The sequence below is a fragment of the Eleutherodactylus coqui genome, chromosome 2 (assembly GCF_035609145.1).
Source record: "Eleutherodactylus coqui strain aEleCoq1 chromosome 2, aEleCoq1.hap1, whole genome shotgun sequence".
NCBI classification, from domain to species: domain Eukaryota; kingdom Metazoa; phylum Chordata; class Amphibia; order Anura; family Eleutherodactylidae; genus Eleutherodactylus; species Eleutherodactylus coqui.
Genome location: NC_089838.1, coordinates 295,344,598 through 295,368,820, shown reverse-complemented (window position 1 = coordinate 295,368,820; position 24,223 = coordinate 295,344,598). Strand labels below are relative to the sequence as shown.

The 24,223-nt window shown below is 45.4% G+C and overlaps 2 protein-coding genes across 2 annotated transcripts in view; one reads left to right on the top strand and one right to left on the bottom strand.

Moving 5' to 3' along the window:
- Positions 1–3,914: 3,914 nt before the first annotated feature.
- XAB2 (XPA binding protein 2) lies at positions 3,915–21,831 on the top strand. Its single transcript, XM_066593350.1, has 19 exons — positions 3,915–4,063; positions 5,743–5,891; positions 6,314–6,437; positions 6,544–6,741; positions 7,291–7,425; positions 7,570–7,734; positions 7,975–8,119; positions 8,200–8,351; positions 8,791–8,910; positions 9,429–9,560; positions 10,828–10,959; positions 12,930–13,043; positions 13,127–13,289; positions 13,383–13,573; positions 16,344–16,466; positions 16,570–16,750; positions 18,761–18,863; positions 18,964–19,067; positions 21,716–21,831. The coding sequence occupies exons 1-19, from the start codon at positions 4,040–4,042 to the stop codon at positions 21,775–21,777; spliced, it is 2,517 nt and encodes an 838-aa protein (XP_066449447.1). The 5' UTR covers positions 3,915–4,039; the 3' UTR covers positions 21,778–21,831.
- CAMSAP3 (calmodulin regulated spectrin associated protein family member 3) overlaps positions 21,832–24,223 on the bottom strand; it is an 85,896-nt gene continuing 83,504 nt past the window's right edge. The window contains exon 17 of the mRNA XM_066593349.1: positions 21,832–24,212. Within this exon, the coding sequence (XP_066449446.1) occupies positions 23,910–24,212 (303 nt within the window). The 3' untranslated portion in view covers positions 21,832–23,909. The remainder of the gene's footprint in view (positions 24,213–24,223) is intronic.

Genomic DNA, 24,223 nt, shown 5'->3' with positions numbered 1-24,223 from the left:
CCAGCTCACATCGGTAGAATTACATAAAGCAATCTTACCGTGTTCTGTAGATTTTGGGCCCCTGAGTTCCACGTGCTATCTGCCGGTCTCTACACGTTCCAGGCTGTGACCTCACAGATCCACTCGCGCACCCAGGAACGACACTGATCTGGATTATGGTTTCTCCAGCAGGCTTCAGGGTATTTTGTAGCTTCCTAATTGTGTAGAAGCAGTATGCGCACACTGACCAGGTCAAACACGAGGTATCAGTCTCATGCTCAAAATGGCTCTCTGCCCAGAAACAGCCAGACAGGGCCTTTTATTGTAAAAACATACAATGGGCGTGCAACAGGTTACATCAGTAACATATAAGATTCTCATTTGTCGGATCATATAGAATCTCCCGCCTCTCTGCCCACCCTTCCTCACGTCCGCCATAGTGTGGACTTTGTCTGCTTTAGCATGCAGACAACCTTAAGGAATTCTGTGTAGTTGACAAATCATTGTTTAACTAGCTTGTGTGAGGAGTGGAAGGGGGCCTAGGTAAACACTCAGTATTGAACACAGATATACACAACACTATGGCCCTTAACTCTTAGAGGCTCCTTGTGTAATTTCTATGTACTTAACTAACATTACATCACACATCCATTGTCTAGCAAATACCATGATTAGATTGTGTGTGTGTCCTTTAAACTCCTCAGAGCTAAAAGTCATTACAATAGCTAAATACATTTACGTTATACAAATCGATAGACATTTTATACAAAATAATCATCATGTCTATCACAATATGACTGATTGACAAATAAAGGGTTCTCTGCATCTCATAAAAAGAGAAAAAAATGCAACTAAATAGAGGAAGGAGGGGGAGGAAAAACTAGGAAAGCGGGATACAGGGAAAAAGGGAAATAGTACAACCTTGCTCAAGATTACCGCTGACCCTTTAAGGGTCCAGTCGACCAGACTCCAGACAAGATTTGAAGGAGTCTGAAGCTCTCATTGAAATCCAAGTACTCCATAGATCATAGGTGCCCATCCGCTCCTGCTCGTTCCCAGACCCGTCCTCTTCGTATATCAGCAGAATATCAAACTTCTCTGTCCAGATGATTCTTGATGGACGAGAGGTAGATCGCCACAAACCAGGGACAGATATCCTCACCGCCAGTATGACCAACCGCAATAACTGCCTTAATCTTGGCAATAGACACGGGTAACATCAGAAGGGCCAACTCAGCTGTTATGGACACCGTCGACCTGGTCATAGCGTTGTACAATAGCTCCACACTGCTTGAGAGATTTCTGACAGCGGGACATTCCCACCAGATATGTAACATTGTTCCAGGACTGTTCTGACACCTCCAACAAACCAAGGGGATTCGGGCATCCATTTAATGAAGCCTCGACGGTGTCCAATACCAGCGAGATAGAATTTTGAAATTCTGCTCCTGTAATCTACCGAAATTAGAACTCCTGTGGCACAAAAGGAAGGCCCTTTGCCATTCTGATCTGGAGCGACTCCTTTCCAGCTCCAATGCCCAATGGCCCGTATAGCTAGGGAGCGTATCTAATTAGCTGCATATTTTTACCTGGCCTTTCACTTCCCTTCCCATATTGTTCTCCCAAATGTGCAATCTTTATCTAAAACATACACAACTGATCCTCCTCCCAGACGTGCGATAACATGACTCTTCATTGTGCGTTAACTTACTCTTAACCCCTTATGGACCAGGCTGTTTTGTACCTAAAGGACCAGGCACTTTTTAGGAATTTTACCCATGTGGTGGCTTTACTGCCCTATTTTTTTCCCTTCAGGTTATACCAACATGGTCTATAACACTACATACAGTATGTATAACTTATACTAGCTATACCTACATAATTATATACAGGAGATACCCAGGTTATACCAGCATGCTCCATATCACCAAATGAAGGGAATTGTATAACTTATACCAGCTGAACATATACAAAAGGTACCCAGGTTATACCAGCATAGTCCATATCACTATATATATGGAGATGTATAACGTATACCAGCTGTACATATATAACTATATACAGGAGATACCTAGGTTATACTAGCACAGTCCATATCACTAGATACAGGATGTATAACTTATACCAGCTGTACCTACATAATTATATACGGGAGATACCCAGGTTATACCAGCATGGTCTATTTCACCAAATGAAGGGAATTGTATAACTTATACCAGCTGAGCATATACAGGAGATACCCAGGTTATACCAGCATGCTCCATATCATCAAATAAAGGGAATTATATAACTTATACCAGCTGAACATATACAGGAGATACCCAGGTTTTACCAGCATAGTCCATATCACTATATACAGGGTGATTTATAACTTATACCAGCTGTAGTTATATAATTATATACAAGAGATACCCAGGTTATACCTGCATGGTCCATATTACTATATAAAGAGTGTATAACTTATACCAACTGTTTGGATATATATTATTATATGCAGGATATACCCATGTTATACCAGCATTGTCTATATCACTATACCCAGGATGTATAGCGCTTTTTAATGGACCTCATCGCCCATCACAATGATGGGGTGCATTAAAAAATGCTGTCAAATGCTGTGACATGCGTTCAAAAATGGCGCTCGAAATCACGGTAAAATGCTGTGAATTGCAGCCCAATATTGTACTCACCAACATGTGATTTCCTTGTTTTAATTCAAAGCCTTGCATTACTTTGGGTAATCGTGTCGCATCATGTACACCTACCGTAGTACCGCCGGACCGATGCGAGAGCACACCCAACGATGGGATGTGCTACAAAAAATGGTGTTCAATATTCGTGTTAGATTTTTTGCGTCTCGCAATGTGCAATTCTTGCCTGTGTGAAGCCGGCCTTAGGCTAACCTCACACGGGCGAGCGTGATATGGGGCCGTAAATCCCCGCAGGAAAACATCGCTCATGTGTACGATATTCAAAAAAATGGGGTCATATTTCTGCAAGATCTGTGCGTCTCGCCTCAGGCCGCTCTCACACACACCACGCTTTTTACAGCGGTGTTCTGAACGTCGCGCTAAATGCTGTAAAACGCCTCCGTTGATCTTGAGCGGTGCTTTTGAATGCATTGTACAGCGTTGTAACGCAACCCATCATTGTGATGGGTGATGAGGTGCATTAAAAAGCGCCAAACGCACGAAAACAGAGCAGACAGCGCTTGATAATTACAAATGCTAGCCTGTGAGGCCCCAAAGAAATCAATAGCAGCGTTTGAAACGCCGCACTAGACGCCGTAAAAAGCGCCGCCCATTGAAATAAATATGGAGTATTTTCAAATCTGTCAAAATCGCGTGTACGGAGCTCTACCGCGTTTTTAAACGCAGGTTGCTATGCTGAGCTTGCTTGGCTGTGTTTTTTAGGCCACTCTCACACAGCAGCGCCACAATTTTATTTTGTTTTTGGCCGCTGCTCTCTGAAATCAATGCGAACGTTATACCGCCACGTTTATACGCCTGTTTAACAGCAGCATGAAAATGCGGTCAAACTCCGTCAAAAACGAATGACAACGCAGCTGAAAACGCAGTAAAAAATGGAAAAAAATGCAGTGTCTTTACAAACGCTTGTGGGTGGCCTAGCGTAGAACTGCCTAAAAAGAAAATCGTCCTTGTTGCCCATAGCAACCAATCACAATACAGTTTACATTTTACCTCAGCAGGTTTCAGAGATGAAAGCTGAGCTGTGATTGGATGCATTGAGGTCGCTCTTACTGGTAACACTGCTTTCATAAACGAGGCCCTGTCTTTTCAGTTACTCCTATTAGATACAACCTGAAACCAGCTGAACTACAAACCTCAGCTCGCACTAGAGCTCTGGCGGATCGAATACAGCGCATGCGCATTACGTCATAAAGGAAGGGGCGTGCCAATAAGGAAAATGGCGTCGTGTGTATCGGGGCGTAGAGCACGTACGTCTATTACGTCAGTCGCGTGCGGAGGCGCGGTAAGGGTTCCTGGAAGGGACAATTTCCGGCAGTGACGTTATTATCCCGTGCCGCTGAGACCACAACATGCCGGATAAAGAAATCGCGTTTGTAAGTTATTAGCGGTGACTGTGAGCCGTGTGTACAGGGTGTATGGGGGCAGGGAATGCTGGGTATTGTAGTCCACTGCTAGCAGGAAGCCTCTCAGTGCAGGGCTGAGGAGTATGTGGGGCAGAGTGAGGTCGGCTGGACTCCTCATACACTTTATGGGGTTTACCCGGTTGTGGAACAAACTTCCTCTCCATGTCTTCTCCCTCTCTGCTTGCTGTCAGTGAATGTGGACAGGCTTGTCGTCATGCAGAGGATTGGATGCAGTCCGGGACTAACATCCACACCGTAACTTGAGAATCTTCAAATGTAGGACTTTTTCACGTGACTGTTTAGGGGATTTAAAAAAACAACAAAAAAGTCGCACTGCGCATGTCCGTGTGATACGCGGTATCCGCCGCCGCGCCATATGTGCGCTCTGCTGGCTTTTTGGTGTGTTTTTCCTTTTTTCTAACTTATAAGGCTATTTTGTTTTAAATACTTTTTAACGTCTGTCTTATAGAAATGTAAGGTCGCTGCAAAGTGCGCCCAAAGTCCCCCGTACCCCTCGTGTCGCCGCTCACACAAGCCGCGTGAAATAAGTCGCAGCATGTCCTATATTGCGGTGTATTAAGATAGTAGATGAGGACTGGCGGCGCGCAGCAAGTATGCATGGCGTTGTAGCGCCCTGCCTGCAGCCAATTATGGCGGCCCAACACGGAATTATTATTTTTTTTTTTAATTAAGAGTAGCGTGTAGAATACGCTTAAACAAAGTAAACAACGAAGAAACTTACAATTCATACTTTTTTTTTTTTTCTTAAGTTTTTAAAATTGACATTAAAGTAGCGGGATGGGTTCGCAGTTTTGATCGTACCGTCTCGGGTTATGGGATGGGCATGGCGACGGCTCAGGCTGGTAATGGGGTATTCTGTAATTTTTCCTTTTTGTAAAATTTTTTCCTAGAAACGTATTTTTTTATCTTTTTTTTTTAACCCGTGTTTCTTCATATATCCGAGCATTCACGTCATTTTTTTTTTTTTGTCAATCTTGCAGTTTTCTGCTGTGACAGTGATGGGCGCCCCAGTTACAAGGAGAAAGGGAAAAATACTATCCCCCTATGGTGACCGTAGTCACCACCAGGTCTGATATGGGGTCTGCTTAGACCCTACAGCTCCGTCTTGCCAGGGGGCGCTCAGCGATCACATGACCACTGGGTTCTGTAAAAGATATGGCAGTGCTGCTTTCATTATTGCCTACATGGCGCTCACTGAGGAGGAGCCTGCCATAAAGGAGAAGGCCGAAGTGATTGAAAGCCACAGCTGTTTCCTCCTCCGGGTCCTCGGCTGTCTCTGACAGCCGAGCATCAGACCTGCTTATGCTAGATTGTCGGAACAGGATGTTTAAAGAAGTTTCTGGGGCATAAAACGAAAAAAGTTAAAATGGGCTTCAGCAGTGATTCTTCCGTGTGATTGGCTGAGCGGTTGCGTGCGACCACCTACCACTTCTTCTGTCTCCCGTGTGGCGGGCACCGGGGCTCCCATTGACTCAATGTGTATCTTAGATCCGCAGTGAGAAAAATCCGTGTCCTGTAAACGCCAATGCCCACGGGAATCATGGGAGGTGGGTTTTGGTGTCCCCTGACCCTCAGTCCTCCAGTGCAGGGGTATATGTTATCAGTCACTGACGTGTCTCTGTGTACAGGAAGAAGATGACTTGCAGTTCGAGGAGGAGATCCTGCGCAATCCGTATTCCGTTAAATGCTGGATGCGATATATTGAATCGAAGCTCTCCGCCCCCGCTCATACCCTTAACCTCATCTACGAGCGAGCGCTGAAGGAGCTTCCGGGAAGGTGAGTGGGACACGGGGCTCATCCACTGATGGGCTGCTCACATGTAAGGCCACTCTCACACATGCGACCGGCAGAATATCGCAATTTCGTTCACAGCGTTTTGCCGTGATTTTACTTTCCTTTCTGGACGCAGGTTCCTGCGAGATTTAGCGCCCCCCCCCCCCCCCCCTCCATGTGTGAGAGTGGCCTAAATTGCATCTGATGGAGGTTTTCTAGATTTAACAGGATAGGATGCATTAGCACATAGCCCAAAACGCGCCAGTGTCCGGGGACCCGGCTCACATTTGGTGCCTACGCACTGTCCTTGCAGCTCTGCCTCCTCTGATTGGCTGCTGTGTTTAACCCAAGCCCATCACAGACTCTCCAGGACTTCCTATGTCTTGAGTGGATCGATGAATCACTTCTACCGTTGTCTCCTCCAGCTACAAGTTGTGGTACGCCTATCTGAAGCAGCGCCGGAAGCAGGTGAAGAGGAGATGCATCACCGATCCAGCCTTCGAGGAGGTGAATAATTGCCATGAGAGAGCCCTGGTCTTCATGCACAAGGTAATGGGAATATATTGCATCTGCGGTTGGCGGCACGCCGCCTTGTTTCCCGTTACTTTTCGTCAGCTTGACCCTCTTAATAACGCAATGTCTCCTCCCTGATCAGATGCCCCGCATTTGGCTGGATTATTGCCAGTTCCTCATGGACCAGTGTAAAGTTACTCGCAGCAGGAGAACGTTTGACCGCGCTCTTCGCGCTCTGCCTATTACTCAGCACCATCGCATCTGGCCCCTTTACCTACGCTTTGTCCGTGCGCACCCCCTACCAGAGACTGCAGTCCGGGTCTACAGGAGATACTTGAAGGTGGGTGTCAATTATCAGATCGTCATGGCAAATAGTCTTAAACCTCTACGTATATTGATTTGTCACTTTATTAGAGACACCGGCTCTTTCATGACTGGCGCTTCCCTGTAAGTAAAGTACATATGTGACCCCCGGGGTGCAGTATAAAGTCATGGGAAAAGTGGGTCCGTTTCAGTGTGGATCCACTCAACAGCTGGATAAAAACCTTCATCAGTACACTGGGCTGAAAAAAGGACAAGTGCAATAGATGGTAATGGTGACAGCCGTTTTGTGTGTTCCCATTTTTATTTAAGCCTTATGCCGTCCAATGTATGGCAACTAATCCTGTCCGCATGGGCCAACATTCCTGCAGAAGGACTTTAGCACCTCGTTGAATCTGCGCCACAACGAATTTCCGTGGGGTTTCTTTCGGAAGGCCAAGGAGGTTCAATGCACTACTAGATGGGGGTCTCTAATAAAGTGACCGTTCTGTGTCTATATGTGAGACCTGTCGCCCTCAGACCCATGATATCAATGTAACGGGTAACCCTTTTCTCTCCCTCATGACAGCTGTGTCCCGAGAACGCGGAGGAGTACATCGAATATCTTCGCTCTATTGACAGATTGGATGAATCGGCCTCCAGACTGGCAGCCATTGTAAACCAAGATGACTTTGTATCAAAGGAAGGAAAATCGAATTATCAGGTGAGCGTTAAAGAAGGGCTGAGACAACCCCTTCCCAGATGGAAGCCTCTAGTCCAGCTTCTTGAAACTGATTTTGTGGACCGCATTGTTGTCGGCCGTATGTTTCCCTTGAACAGTCGCTGACTGCTGTTCGCTCTGTTGCAGCTATGGCAGGAGCTGTGTACCCTTCTATCCCAGAACCCAGGTTCTATCCGCTCCCTTGACTCTGCAGCCATCATTCGAGGAGGCTTGACGCGATTCACAGATCAGAGGGGCAAGTTGTGGTGCGCGCTCGCTGAATATCATACGCGCAGCGGCCATTTTGAAAAGGTAATCCGTCACTTGTGATCTTTTCTCAAGCTTCGTTCCCTGACGTAATTTTTGAACCCCTTATTGTTGTCCTGTAGATGAGCCATCGCGGTTCAAAGTATTCTTAGGCCTTCCCCACACAGACGTGTTTCAGCGTTTTAGCGCTGCGTTTTCAGCGTAAACTAAAGTAAAACGCGGCAACGCCTGTGTGAGGGAGGCCTTGATGTCAAACTTCTCAGTACCGTATTCTCTCCCTCTCAGGCTCGAGATGTCTACGAGGAGGCCATTCAGACGGTCACTACTGTACGGGACTTCACGCACGTGTTCGACAGTTACGCTCAGTTTGAAGAGAGCATCATTGCTGCTAAAATGGAGACCATCAGTGAGATGGGGAAGGAAGAGGACGGTAAGAATCCACACGGTCCGCCTTCTTTCTGATCGCGTTTTGGTTTCACTGTCCTCACATGTCTGACTTTATGTTCTTAGATGACCTAGATCTAGAGCTGAGGCTGGCGCGCTTTGAGAAGCTGATAGAGCGGAGACCGCTTTTACTTAATGGGGTGTTGCTGCGACAAAACCCACACAATATCCATGAGTGGCACAAGAGGGTGCAGCTATATGAAGGCAAACCGCGAGAGGTAATTTTTTTTTTTTTTTTTTACCGTTGATGCTCCTTTAAACTGTTTGTACAGCATCGCAAAAAACATGACTGCACAGGCTGTATGTAGTGTCGCAGCTCAGCCACACGCACATCAGTGGAGCTGAACTGTAATACCAGACACAATCTATGTGTGGAAGAAGGCAACCATGCTTTCCAAATCCTTTATAATCCCTTTAAAGGGACTGTCCCACTTCTAGCTATTTTGCTACGTACATCGTGCAGTGGCCCAAGTTGGTAATGCAGGCAGAGTGCCATTCACTTCAATAGGACTCCTCCTGCAGTACCAACCCGTGCCACTGCTCAGTGTATGGAGCTGTCTACTTCCTGCAGCAAAACAGCTAGAAGTGAAACTACTGCTTCAAAACATTTACTTCTCTCCCATTTTTTCATGTTTGCATATTTTTACTGCCTTCCAGATTATTAACACCTACACAGAGGCTGTCCAGACTGTGAAGCCAGAAAAGGCAACTGGGAAACCGCACACGTTGTGGGTGGCCTTTGCCAAGTTCTATGAAGACAATGGACAAATAGATGATGTGAGTTATTTGAGGGTCTTTTTTTTTTTTTTTTTTGGAAGAGTGGATAGACTCTTGGAGTGTCTTATCTACTGGTGAGGTCTTTATCCATGACGCTCAACACATTGTGCCCCCATAATGTCGTCAGCCACCTTTTGGGGGACATTTGAACGTGACTTTTTTTTTTTTTTTTTTATTTTAATGGCTGACTTTCTTTTCTAACTGGGGTTGAAATATTAGCCTTGTACTATATGGAGAATACAGCCTTCTGGCTGCCCTGTAGAGCGGATCTGGATCTGCTAAGATCCGGCAACTCCTGCAGCGTTGCTGCTTACTGATCTGTACACTTAATTTTGCGGCTGATTAAAAGGGTTTTCCCACCACTTAAAACTGCTTCATAACCACTTTGTCCTTCCTGATTGCTGCTGATCATGCCATGTGACTGCTGCATCCAATCACTGGCTATAGAGGTCACTGCTGTTGCCAGTGATTGGCTGCAGCACACTGACACATGAATTTTGCTGTTTATTCCTCTAAAGGCTCGGACGATTCTGCAGAGAGCGACGCAGGTGCAGTACACACACGTGGATGACTTGGCCTCGGTTTGGTGCCAGTTTGGTGAGGTGGAGCTGAGACACGAGAACTACGAGGAGGCTCTGACTATATTGAGGGTACGGAAGTGATGGAAATGTGTGTCTGAAATATATCCATTGTGCTGGATTGTAAATTGCAGTAAAATAATGATAATTCAACCACTGTGTAACTTTTACTAATATCATACTAAAGGGTGGATTCAGACGACCGTATATCGGCTCGGTTTTCACGCCCAGCCGATATACGGCATCTCTCTCTGCAGGGGGAGGAGGATGGAAGAGCCAGAAGCAGGAACTGAGCTCCCGCCTCCTCTCCACCCCCTCTCTGCCCCTCTGCACTATTTGCAATGAAAGGAGGCGGGGCTAAGTTACGAGAATTAGCCCCGCCTCTCCCCATTCAAATAGTGCAGAGGGGCGGAGAGGGGGGCAGGAGCTCAGAGCACTGCTTCCGGATCTTCCAGGCTCCCCCCCCCCCCCCCCCCCCCTGCAGAGAAAGACGACGTATATCGACTGGGCGTGAAAACCCAGCCGATATACGTTCGTCTGAATCCAGAATCCAGCCTAAAGGCTATGTACAACCCTTGCACTTTTTTTTTTTTTTTTAAATCCTTGGGATTTGCAGACTTTCTGTAAAATGGGTTTTCTTTACGCATTTCTATGGTTGTATTGTTTTCTAAGGCACTGAAGAACTGAAATCTTAGCAAATTCTGTCAGAGTAAACTCACAGCTTCTCCCTTGTGAAGATGCATTCCCTGCCTATCCACTGAGCTATTACAGAGGGCTTTAAGGCAGTGCAGGGGGTGGTGAAGGAGAGCGAGCAGAGAAAGCTGCTAGTATAGAGGGCTGTAATTCACTCCGGGTGAATTTTCTGCTTTTATGAGCAGTAAGGGGGAACGGCACCAGCAGCTACGCAGAGAGGAGGAGAGATAGCTGTGTAGTGGTGAGTGGGTGTGGTTATACTACACAGCTTCTGAAACAGGAGAGGGTAGGCGGAGCTGAGCTTGTGGGCATTCATGAGAGAGACCAGCTGAACAGTGCTGGGAATGCCACTGAGCTCCAGCTTTCTAAATGCATGAGAAGGAAAATTCAACGGGGGGGGGGGGGGGGGGAAGATAAGTTCGCCATTGTCTTCCTTTTCTACAGGGACTTAGTAACATATGTGTGTATTGGATTTTTTTTTTTTTTAATGCACAAAAGTTTCTGTAGCCTTTTAAATGGGCATTTGATGTATTTTTTTTAATTGTGACAACAGGTTACTGCAGCTCCAGTGGTTGTCGTGTGTACCATCAGTTTCTGTGTCCCTTTTTCTTGAGTATACTTAAATGTGTGCTGTCTTTCCTTACAGAAAGCCACTGCAGTACCCGCACGCAAAGCTGAATATTTTGATTCCTCGGAGCCGGTACAGAACAGACTGTACAAGTCCCTCAAAGTCTGGTCTATGCTTGCTGACCTAGAGGAAAGTCTAGGCACCTTCAAGGTACGACACCCTGACTAATATTCCTCATGTCCTGATAATAGAATCCTTATGGTCTCCAGAGTCCTGCTGGACAAGGCTAGGTGCCGACGTGGTGACCTATTTTATACTTTGATGTCCCAGTGATGGAGTTTCCAACCGCTTTGAAATGACATAAACTAATTGTGACAAAGAGGGAGTTCTGTTGAATATTAGGAGGACCTGTTGCCCCTCTGACCCTAAACAAAGAAGGTTGCCAAGGTCCTCTAGATTACAGTTTCTGAGCTCCGGTCCTCAAATCCACCCCAACAATCAAGTATTTATGGTTTCCATAGTAATCTAATTATTATTGGTGCATCAGGCATTCACATTATGGAACATATAAGTATTTCTTAAAGGGGTTGTCCCGCGATAGCAAGTGGGGTTATGCACTTCTGTATGGCCATATTAATGCACTTTGTAATATACATCGTGCATTAATTATGAGCCATACAGAAGTTATTCACTTACCTGTTCCGTTGCTGGCGTCCCCGTCTCCATGGTGCCGTCTAATTTCAGCGTCTAATCGCCCGATTAGACGCGCTTGCGCAGATGGTTCTTTTACCTTCGGCTCCCTCCGGCATCAGCGGCGTTCTGGCTCCGCCCCCTTGTACGCGTCATCACGTAGCTCTGCCCTGTCACATGTGCCGATTCCAGCCTCCTGACATACATATCCAAGAGGAACAACAGAGGAATGGCACAATGCAAAGTTCTAAAACTTGCTCTAGAATTGGTTTATTATGGGGAATACGAGTATTTACTAAGTTGGGCATGTCTGGAGGGTTGACAAATCCTCTTTGAAGGGTAACTGAACTTTTTACTTCTTTTTACTTCTCACGTAATTGTGATATTTCAGAAGTTGTAATTGGTAGGGGGTCCAAGTGCTGAGACCCCCACTGATTGCTAAAGCAAATGGTCCGACGCACTCATTTGACTGCTATACCCATTCAACTGTTTCCATCTCTGCTTAGAGTGGTGTACAGGTCCCATAGAAAGTCTGTGGAGTCCGTCCACCACTCGCAATGGCAGCCGACCGGGCACAGTGCTTAGCTAAATGCTTCTGCCGATTTTTGTTTTGGCAATTGGTGGGCATCTTGGCACTTGGACTCGCACAGATCAAAACTACTGACTTTTCACTTATTACAACGGAAGTTTTTAAAAGTTTAGTTACACTTCTTTAAGTGCCACCAACAGTTAATAGACTCAAATTCTAAGGCTAAGTTCCCATAGAGGGAACACCTGTAGTAATTAGTGACTGCCAGTATGTTCCTTATCTGTGTAATGAAAATTTGGTTATACATGCCCCTCCTCAATATCAGAATGGGGGTGCTCTGTTCTGGCTTATAGAGCGGGGCTCTGAATGAAGGGTTGACCCAAATAGTTCAGAAACACAATGGTTTTCTCTTAAGGAGATTGGACACAAGTGAGATGTAGGGTTTGTTATTGGACATGTGATTGGCTGGGAGCTGTACATGACTGGTAGTTAGCCTAACTTCACATGGGCGAGCGCAATATAGGGCTCTGATTCCCACCCCCATATCGTGCTTGCCATCCATGTGAAAGCCCCAGGAATGGCAAAACAGCCTCGCATCATTTCAGGAATTAAGGGATCCTCCAGCGCGGCTGTCACAAAGGATCGTGGGGATTCTCCCGTTGCTTTCAATAGGGCCGGCGATGTGAGAGCACGCAGCAAGATAGAGCATGCCATGATTTGTTTCCCGCATCGCAGTGCCATGCAGGAAAACCTCGCTCATGGGGTTCATATTTGTGCATCTCGCAACACACAAATCTTGCGCAATTTTGACACCCGTGTGCAGCCGGCCTTTGACTTCTATGAGCAGAAATTTGCATTGACCAATCAAATCTGCACACATATCTATGCCTGGCAGGGTGTAGCGTTTTGGCCACACCTGCTGTAATAAGGTGTTAATGTCACTATTTTTGTATACCTGCAGTCCACTAAAGCTGTTTACGATCGCATCATTGACCTCCGGATTGCCACGCCACAGATCATCATCAATTACGCCCTCTTCTTGGAAGAACACAACTACTATGAAGAAAGTTTCAAGGTAGGTGGACGATGTCCTCTCCAATATCTGTGTACGTTTTCACCTCTGCTGATGAGTTTGCTAACAGTGATGCCCTCTTGCAGGCCTATGAGCGTGGCATCGCCCTGTTCCGGTGGCCAAATGTTTATGACATCTGGAGCACTTACCTGTCTAAGTTCATTGCTCGCTATGGAGGGAAGAAGCTGGAGAGGGCTCGGGATCTGTTTGAACAAGCCTTGGACGGTTGTCCTCGAAAGTTTGCAAAAAGTTTGTGTAGCAAAATCTACTTTCTGAGATGATAGCTGGCGGTCAGTCACACTCTGTCACTTACTGCTGCCTCTTTTTTTTTCATCCTGACAGATATATTTCTACTGTATGCAAAGCTGGAGGAAGAGCACGGTTTGGCGCGGCATGCCATGGCTTTGTACGAACGAGCAACTCAAGCAGTAGAGCCAGCAGAGCAATACGAGATGTTTAACATTTACATTAAGAGGGCAGCGGAGATCTATGGCGTTACACATACCCGCAGCATTTATGAGCGAGCCATTGAGGTACTGAACTCCTTACTATTACTGCTGTATTCCCATTACCGGATATTCCCAGGATGCTTTTATAGCATAATGCAAAGACCACCACAAGCCGGTATAAAATACGGAGAAGTCTCCTGCACAGGGAATATAGTAATGCTGAAGTCACACCCGGTGCATTGCCACATTCCCTGTGGAGGGGTGTAAAGATGTGTGGTCCAGAGTAAAGGTGCGTTCACACACAGCTGATTTCATGCAGTTTTTGCTGCAGATCTGCAGCAGATTTCACTCCTTCAATTTGAATGCAATTGAAAGGGTGAAATCTTCTGCAGATTCGCACCAAGATCTCTGCCAGAATCTACTACATGTTAACACACTCTTAGGGTATGTTTAAACGTACCGTGTTTCCCCCAAAATAGGTTGTACCCCGATAGTAAGACCTATCGGGTTTTCGGGGGAGGCTTGAAATATAAGACCTCCCCCGAAAATAGGACCTAGCTCAGGTGCCCCAAAAATTAAAAAAAAATCTATACTCACCTGGTTCGCAGCGTCCCTATGGTCTCCGGTGGCGCTGCGGCAAGTGTCCTCCCTGTCTGCCTGCTCAGCTTCTGCTGGTGACGGGGCTTTGAATACCCCGCCTCCAGCAAAGTGAGCCCTGTGATTGGCAGATGGTGCTGAAATTAGCCAATCAGTCGGCGCTTGATGAGCCAATCGCAGTCATTCAGTGGATGACATCACTGAATGGCTGTGATTGGCTCATCGAGCACCAGCTGTGATTGGCTGCTGAAGAAGCTGAGCAGGCAGACGGGGAGGACACTTGCCGCAGCGCCACCGGAGACCATGGGGACGCCGCGGACCAGGTGAGTACAAGACACCCCGCCCCCCGAAAATAAGACACCGTGCCCTTTTTGGGGCAAAAAATAATATGACAGTGTCTTATTTTCGGGGAAACACGGTAGTAGATTTTCCACAGTGGAAAATCCATGTCAAAACCTGCGCCATTGGTGTGGGTTCACATCATATTTCATTCTTCAGTTTAAATGGTGAAATCTGTGCATCCACATCAAAATCTGCAGCGGTGGTGCAAATTTTGACACCCTTTTTGTTGCAGTTTTGATGTGGATTTTCCACTATGTGTGAGTTCACCCTTTATGGTCACCCAACATAAATTTATTCTTAAAAACATGTTCTCTTTGCCATTAAAATAATAAACTAGCTTATACTAGTCTCTCCCGAATCTCCGTATCTCCAACGACGCAGCTCTGTCCTCCACCTCTGGTCTGTGTTTACAGGCTGCTGCAGCAAATCAGACATCAACACTGAAGCACTGAGGTTTGTGCTGGGCTGCTGCAGACTGTAAGCATGAAGTTACAGGCGAGACCGGAGCTGTTGGTGGGGAAGATGTGGGGACCCAGGAGAGCCGAGTATAAGCTAGCTTATTTTATAGCAGGCACAATTTTGGTTTTAAGCTAAACAACTCGATGCACTAAATATTTACTTACGTCAGAGATAACTTTTCACAACAACTTTTTACTCTTTTGTACCAATCGTCTTTAGTACCATAGACCAAACAGATCTAACGCACCTCGATGTCGGGACACATCAATGGTCTATCCAGTAGGTGCCTGTACATAATACACTGGCACACATAAGTAAATTAGAAGTTAAAAAAAAAAAGCGCTATCAGAAAAAGGCATAAAACTATTCTTTGGTAGTTTTCAGTCCTTCCTGAAAAAAATTGATTAAACTTTTTTTTTTTTTTTTTTTTTTAGGTTATTAAAGGGTATTTCCATCATAAAGTGATGGCATATGATTGGTTGGGGTCTGACAGCTGGGACCCTACAGGTCTTTGCATGTGACCGCAGCCTAAGTGCTCATGTACATGACTTTTTTATGACCGGTCCCAGTTATACAGAGCAGTAATGTAACACCTGTACAAGTATATTAGGCCTTACGCTACCTCCATATGCCTCTGGTTTTGTGTGCATGAGGCTTAAGACCTCATGTCCACGGCTAAAATAAGATTTAAAATCCTCAGCGTGATCCGCGCCCCATAGGGATGCATTGGACACCCGCAGGTAGTTAAATTCCTGCGGATGTCATTTTTCCCTTCAGGCGCGGATTGCGTCTGCGGCAAAAAAAAACGTCGGCATGCTCCATTTTAGTGCGGGTTTCCCGCAGGGACGGCTCCCGCAGGCTTCTATTGAAGCCCATGGAAGCTGTCTGGATCCGCGGAACACCCGTACCAGAATTTCTGCTCTGGCGCGGGAGTTGTGTGCCCGGCGCATGCGTGCGGCACGCTGCCGGCATGCCGAGCACATCCGCCGGGCCGAAGAAAGAAGATCCGACCGTGACGGAGGGAAGATCCGCAGCGTCCGGACAGGTGAGTTTAATCTTATTTTCAGCCTCATGTCCGCGGGAAAGGAAGGACCGGCTGTGGGATTCTGCATGGAGAATCCATGGCAGGCCTGATTTTTCCCTGTGGACATGAGGCCTAAGTGTAGTAATAGGGTTCCTATAGAGAAGCATTGGCCTCTTACTGTACTTCTGTGTATATTGACATATATGGAAGAGTTTTGTACAGAATCCAACAGAAGAGAATTTGTTGTGATCCATCAGGCTCCATATGTATTGGCGGTATTCCCAGCATTGCTACGTAGGGAGAATATCTCTATAGACATGAAGTCTGAAGTCCTCATACAATGTGTGTGAGCTGTTGGGTAGAGGTTATTACACTTTAGCAGTCTCGCCCTGTGCAGTGCGGCGTGTTGTAACTGGGTGCTTCTCGTCTTAGATTTTAGCAGATGACCAGGCCCGTGAGATGTGTCAACGATTTGCTGACATGGAGTGTAAATTAGGAGAGATTGACCGGGCTCGAGCTGTGTATTCCTACTGCTCCCAGATGTGTGATCCTCGGGTGAGTTCTTGAAGACCGTTACTCCTGGCCAGTACAAAGAATTATTTTGATTCTCCTATGAAAACGTCCTCTTGGAGGATTAACATATATTTCCACATTGCAGTTGACATCCGGGTTTTGGCAGACCTGGAGAGATTTTGAGGTGCGGCACGGTAACGAGGACACACTCCGCGAGATGCTGCGGGTTAAGCGTAGCGTACAAGCCAAATACAACACGCAGGGGACGTTCCTTGTGTCTCAGCGGCTGAGGGCCGAAGGAGGGGGAGCTAGTGAGGACAGCAAAGGTAAGCCAATGCAGTACAACGGTTGGAATATGATTGAGATTTAAAGAGTGAGTGTGTGTTGCACGTGGAAATCTACAAGTAGGGATGGGGAGTAGGGATCTAACATTTTTGTCAAAGCCCAGTACTTTCCTAATAAAGCGACTCTTTGGTCCTAGATAAACCGTGCTGGCCCCAACGCTCCTCTGACTACCTGATGCCCACTGTGCTCTGGTAGATCATCAGAAGTCTTAAGGAACAACATGCAGCCATAACCGGCCAGCACTGCTCACATTTTCTTCTGCGGGCCGCTACGATTACAATGATGCCAAAATTCAGATATTTTTTTTTTTAGGTTTTTCCACTTTTTTGCAATAACCCCTTTTCTTGGAATTTTTTTTTTTTTTGTAAATCGCTGCATTCAAAGCCCTATAACTTTTTTTTTTTTTATTTTTCCATATACGGAGCTCTGTGGGGCTTATTTTTTGCGAAACGAGTTGTAGTTTTTATTGCCACCATTTTGGGGTACATAGGTTTTTTTAAATTACTTTTATTGTGCTTTTTGTGAGGCAAGATAATAAAAAATTAGCACTGTCTCAGTTTTTTAGAGTTTTTGGTTTTTTTTTCTACGCTTCTTGCCGCGCAGGATAAAAAGCGGGTTCAATTTATTGTACACATCGTTACGGATACAACGATGCAAAAGATGTGTGATTTTAAAAATTTTTTAACGCTAATATGAGAAAAAGCATAAAGAAGGTTTTGTTTTTTGTACATTATTTTGATCTTTTTTTTTTTTTTTACACCATTTGTGTCCCTCTGGGGGACTTGCATTGTAGCACCGATGATTGCTACGATAAGGCATTGCAGGACTTCTCTCCTGCAATGCCTTATTGCTTATTACAGCGATCACAGGCAGCTGGCAATACAGGATGCTGGTATCTGGCGTCCTGTTGCCATGGCAACAAGCCAGGCTCTCTGCGATAACATTGCGAGAGCCAGTTGAAGTCACAGAGGGAGTGTGCAATCTACTTAGCGCGCGCGCCCCCCCCCCGTTAACCACTTCCCTGCCGTGATCTGTCAGTGACAGTTGGCTCCCGCTGATGCATGTAAACACAGGGGCAGATCTGTAGTTACACAGGACGAAGAAGAGGGTCCAAAGTGGCAGATAAAAGGTAGAGGTTGCCTCTACTTGGCCGGACCTCTTAGATTTCAGAATTTCCATTTTGTGCCTGGAACCACCCCCCCCCCCTTTTTTTTTTATTTTTTAAATTAGATATTTTTTTATTGAACATTTCCAACTTTTCTTTTACATATTTCAAATATATTATCAGTCATCATTGTACATAACTGTTTCCCTCCCCAACCCACTCCTATGGAAAACCCCTTTTAAGTGCAAATTGTGAATTACATTCTTCTAAAATCTGGCTAACTTGCATATATTACCTGGGTGATTCAGTTTTTTCCGCCAAAAACCTTTGCTGCTGCAGAACTGGTCGACACAGGCAGGGGGCCCTCTTGTACAGCCCATGGACAGATCCCTTTAGTTGGTTATACCATACACTGAAAGAGATGACTTCAGTGGGATGGGACGACAGTCGCCTATGTGTGGCGGAGCGCGCAACTTGCTTGTGAAGTCAGATGTGTAGGAAGAGAGGCATTGGGCTTGATGTTGTCTTTGTTCCTGAGATAAGCTGCTGCCAGACGTGTCTCACTATAGATGGGTATAATAGCTGGCAGCTGTACAGCCTTCTTCAGGATCGGTGATGGTATCATCCTCATTATCACCACCACCACACAGGAGATTTTAGGATCCTAAAGAGGATCTATGAGACTGCTGTAACATCTTATTTGAGGGTGGTAGCATCTCGCGGACCCCTTTTCCTGCCTGTAGGCTCTCTAAAAACATTCACAGACCTCCGTCCAGTAACTGATCTGTCTAGTGTAAAACGGAGGAGGGAAGAATAAACAAAATTGATGAGAACATACATTAGAACATCCCATCCTGAGACCCGCTAACCTTGTCACGTCTTTTAGAACCGGCCGACGAGATGCAGGCTCTGGAGCAGAGAGCAGCCGTGGTGGCAGCAGAGGCTGAGAGGGATAAGCCTCAGATGAAGGAGAAGATCCTCTTTGTCAGGTTTGTAGTGTCCAGATGCTCTATTCCCCCCTCCCTCTTTATTGGCACCATCGTTTTACCCGGTTTTTAATAAATTACACATTTTAACTTTTCTCTGCAGGTCTGACGCCTCCCGTACAGAGTTGGCGGAGCTGACCCTTCAGAATAATCCAGATGAGATCAACATCGGAGACGAGGATTCGGAAGAGGAGATGGAACCTGATGGTGAGTGAGGAGTTGAATGTTGGGGTACAGTCACATGATTGATTTGGTACAGATTTCTGCAACTAAAAATCAGTTCCAATCTTCTGGCTCTGGTTGTATCTTGAAATTCTCACTCTGAGAAATAGGATAGTCACTGACCTTTCTGCAACACTGATGCATGTCTGAATATGCGCTTGGGGAGAGGTGGTATGTGGCTAGTCAACGGGATAGGAAATGACAATCCCTTCTTAACCACCCTCCTTGTCTCCGGTAGAGCTGGCCTGTTAGGACCCGAGGTCCTTGCACTTTATCTGCTGGGCCGCCTTTCCACAGGGCGGAAATGCTGCAGAAATTCCACGGAATTTACCGTACAAGCCACGTGGAGGGGAATTTAACAAAAAAAAATTACTCTTTCATATGTTGAGGAAATTTTCCATGACGAATCCATAAGATGTGTATTTATGTTGCAGTACAGCTGCAGAATTCAGCCCTTGTATTTCAAGTGAAGATGCAACAAAATCCGCACCATTTATGCGCAGATTAGGCCAACATGGCATTTTTACGGAATTGTTGTGGAATGCCCGCAGCGATTCGACCCTGTGAGAAGGCTTTATAATGACCGTATCGCTTCTCTGACTACCTGATGCACTCTGTGTATTAGTAGATCATTATTCTAAGACGCTACACCTGCTTTGACTGGCTAGTGCTGCCCAAATGAATAGCGCTTGCCCGTCAGAGTAGCGTTTTAGACTACCGATACATACGATTCACAGTGTGCAGCAGGTAGTCAGAAAAGTGGTGTGGCCATCTTGCTTGGGCTAAGCCCAAAGCGTCGCTTGAAATCCAAATTGTAGATATACAATGGAGTATGGCATCTGTTGGACTGACAGTGGCCACCATGAAGTTTAAAACAGAAGTGGTTTGCCTTTTATAGCATGCACCAGGTTTGCTGGTAGGAGGCAGCAGAGATGCATAAGGGTATCATTTGGCCAGTATACGATGATGGCATCTACAGAACTTGTGGAAACTTGGTTAGGGTGTTTTGTTTTTGTATTATAGAAGAGGTTTCAGGGTTTATTTGCACCCACACATTAATTGGGTTGTGTACGAATTAGAACTGTTACTCATATAGTAGAATACTCTGTACCCTCCTGTGTGCTGTATGGATGGTGCTTCAGATCAGAGACAGCAACGTATAGACTGGTGTTTCATATGTTGGTCTGAGCTGACCTCATTATGACATAGTGCCTTTGTACCAGAATGAAACCGCAGTTGTGAGTTTTAGTTATAGATGCCGCTTTCTGCTGTACGTTATAGTAAATTTGATGGACTGTCTGTGGTCACCTGTTTCGGCCGGGCCCCACACACTTTTAGGAAAATGACAGCGGCTAGTACAAAAGGGCAAAAAGTGGCAAACTATACTTTACACCAGAAAGCTGGTTGCCAAATAATGAATAGATATGGCCCCAGAGTTTAACGTTCTGCTATTTGAGCTGTACCTCCACTTAGTTGGGTGAAGGTAATGGTCAACCTATGAACATAGATATTGTATTACTTTGTTTACAGCAGCAGGGGGCATCTAGTATTTTTACTGCGAGAATGGCATATAGTTTGTCATTCGTGCCGCTATGATGTGTACACTAGTTTTAAGACACTGTAATTTTGTTATCTACAACAGTGAAGTCGATATAGCGGTTGCAGCTCAATAAATGGAAGCCTTGGTAATAGTGTGAACAAAGCCTTATTCCACATCACTTCTAACTGGTACAATCCTGTAATATATTGGCCAGTAACGAAGTTTAATAGAGTGTACTAGTTGGATTGTGGACAGGGGTCGTACCTCATGTAACTTTACATTTGTGGTGTGCCTTCCATTTCAAGAGGTTATCCACATAAACAGATGGCCTACCGATAGGCTATCAGCCCAAGACCTCCACGGATGTAGCTCTTCACCTGGCTGGCGTGTTCATGCATAGAGCCAATTTCTGCAGGAAGCAGACCGTTCTGTGCAGTGGTCCTGCTTTATACTACAGGCAAAGTTCCCATAACACTTCAATGCAAACTTTGTGCAATAGCCTGCATTGGTAATACAGGCAGAGAGAATGGAGCGTCTTCCTGCAGGAATTGCCTGAGTGCAGAACCGCCCTCGCTCAGCAGGGAGCCCAAGCTGCAGATGCCCATTGCTCTATTTGATGGCCTAGCCATCAGTTGTTTGCAACTGGCCAACTAACCACATGATAATGGATTCTGTAAGTGATCTAACACTGACTTATGGATTCTCTCCAAGTGGTCCATTGTTTTGATGAAAAACAGCAGCACCATGATGTTTCCTGTCAAATCTGATGGATCCTCTATGCAAAAGCTGTATGGTTAGAAATGATAGTGGTTACTCTGTCCAGGATCCCCAACTCCAGTCCTCAGGGACCACCAACAGGTCATGTTTTCAGGATATCCTATGGTAAGAACACCTGTGGCAATGTCTGAGGCAGCGACAATTCTATTACCTGTGCAATACTGAGCAAATCTTAAAAACATGACCTTTAGTGGTCCCTGAGGACTGGAGTTGGGGAACACTGCTCTATATAACTGATCCTTTTCAAGTGTGTGTCAATTGATGCATCTGGCATGGAAGAATAACCTAATTCCATTTGTTTTTCTTTATATCACAGAGGTGCAGCTGGAGCAAAAGTCGGTGCCTTCTTCAGTTTTCTCTGGCCTCGCCGATGACTGAACCCTTCCCCCACCACTTCTGGACCACCCAAATAAAGACACACACATCAATCTATTCATTCTCCTTGATTGTTTTTATATACAAATAATTGCAAAATCATTTAATATAGATATTTATAATAAATCTGTATGTATATTATAAATACATGTGGCAGGGCAGCTTGTCATCAGCTATGGAGTCCAGACTCGCTGAGACTTTGCCACCTACAATTCATCCATGGTATCTGCAGTACGTTTATAAATAGTGTATAATGCATCGCTTGAGTTCCGTGGGGGTGTAACTTTAATCTTCATGGGCAGGGCTTAACAGCCAGGCCGGTCTAAGAGGATTATGGAGATGAACATGTGATAGATTCCCCCCCCCACCCTCAAAAAGGTCCAAATGCCAAATCTCTCTAGACCCTTCAATTCACCAACCCTACAACTACCGTGTCTAAGCAATAAAGTATAGGATTGTAAATGTCCAAGCAGCAGCATACAAAATCTGGCTCTGTAAGGTTTCTATACCAGGGATACAAGAGCCCATCCACTGTATTACAAAGTGTGCTTGTGCAGAGTCTGGTCACCCTCCCTGCAGTTTTATACGGATATTGTTTGTGCTGACTTTCAGGACCAAAGACTTAGAAAAGCTACGATTATATTGGATCAAATTAAAAAAAGGGAAGCTGCTTTGAGATGGTAGAAGGACAAGTCTCAGCCCTGATGCAATGTGATATCTACCACTGTATCAGTAGCCATAGCTTATGGAAATGGGAGAAGAGTAGCTTTAGTCGTAGTTAATTAGTCAATTCGGTGGACATGCACCAAGCGTGCAGGCACAGATTGCCCTACTCAAGTTATAACTTTAGAGCCTGTGGAAAGCATCTACTCTTTATTGGCCATTTCCAAAGAAGATACAGGCCAATCAGCTTATTGGAAACAAGTGGATTTACATAAAGGGGCATGTGCCATCCATAATTCATTCCCACTCCACTTCTTCTTACATATAAACAGTTTGTATCCAGGTTGTAGCCCAGATATTTAAAATATACAAATATCTACATTTTAGAGACCGAAAAAAAAAAATTCTGTACGTAGGGGCTAGAACATAAACACCAACATCTCTCTTTACTTTTACTGGCAGGGGCACCTAGGCTACTAGGATCCAGCCCCTGTAACTTAGGATTTAGTAAAATAAAGAAAGACATTACCAAAAAGATTGGCCTTACTCGCTTACGTTAAGACAAAAAAAAAAAAACACACCCTTCGTACATGAAGTACTCCCAACTCCGGAGCAAATATTTTAAAGCGTGATGTCAGCAAGCACAAATACAAGACAAGGGCAATTCATTGAGCAAATACATAGCGCTGTACATGCGGCACAACAATGAACCATAAGCTACCAGTGGAGCCATGTATGTGATGAAGAGCAGTCCATAAAGGCAAGGCAGTGGAAACCCACCATGGTGTGGTCCAAGTTGGATATCGTGTATGGGCAGTGAAAAAAAAAGTGATATAAAGTGAGGGGCAGTAAACTGTTATGAAGAAAACAAGGGGTTGAAGTAGCCATGCAGACATGAGGCAAAGCCAACACTTTGCTACCCTCAGCAGGAAGAAATTGGATTCTCACTGTAGAAGGTAGCAAGCAAAAAGACCAAAAATGCAAAGAGCTCAGGCCAGCTTCAAGAGCAGATACATCTGCCGTTCTGTACGCTATAAAGTGTAAAAGGCACCGATGCGAAAACTGGTGTTGACTACAGTAGTGATCGATATGTGGCACCAAGTTCATGGAAGGCACCAGCTTGGCACAGCATTGAGTGAAAAAGACAGGACAACCCATTCTGAATGGAAAGGTGGAAGCTACTGGGCCTACATTCATAAAAGTCACAGAACACCAATCATTTGCAATGGTCATCAGTTTAGATTGTAGCCTATGCAACCAACGTCTGCCATTTTAGACCTAGAGAACACCCAAGGAACAGGCACCTCCCTGGCCTACAACATGAACTCTTTATTTCCCCTTCACCAGTGTTTCAAGACCCAATAGGGTCAAATTAATAGTCTGCAGTAGTAAAAAGACATGACCTAACAGAAGCGGAAACAAGGCCTCCCTCCAACAGAAAATTAAATTGGTGCAGTTCAAAAAGTGGATACTCATTTAGGAGTACTGGCTTTTTTGGGAGTAGTGGGCCTTTTGCTTTGCCAGAGATGACCTTGGATGGTAAAGGCATCGACGCTCATGGACATGGTCTTGCTGGGTATCTGAGTGAATCGTTTGCGGTCCGAACTGTACTTGTAGATCTCTTCAACCATGGACAAATTAATTGTTCGTGGACCATAGCCTGCCAGACGAGTTAATTCATCAGTCTCGGATGAAAAGGTATAAACTGCTCTAAACTGGCAACTGCTATCACGGAACAGGATGAGAAAATGGTTGGATGGGCTCTTCTCCATGTCCTAGGAAAGAG

Bases quoted from the DNA above. Each gene is read 5' to 3' on its own strand.
- XAB2 (XM_066593350.1), top strand. From the start codon at position 4,040: ATGCCGGATAAAGAAATCGCGTTT. The intron at 5,892-6,313 runs GTGAGTGGGACA...TGTCTCCTCCAG, and splicing joins CTGAAGGAGCTTCCGGGAAG to CTACAAGTTGTGGTACGCCT. The intron at 6,438-6,543 runs GTAATGGGAATA...CTCCCTGATCAG, and splicing joins CCCTGGTCTTCATGCACAAG to ATGCCCCGCATTTGGCTGGA.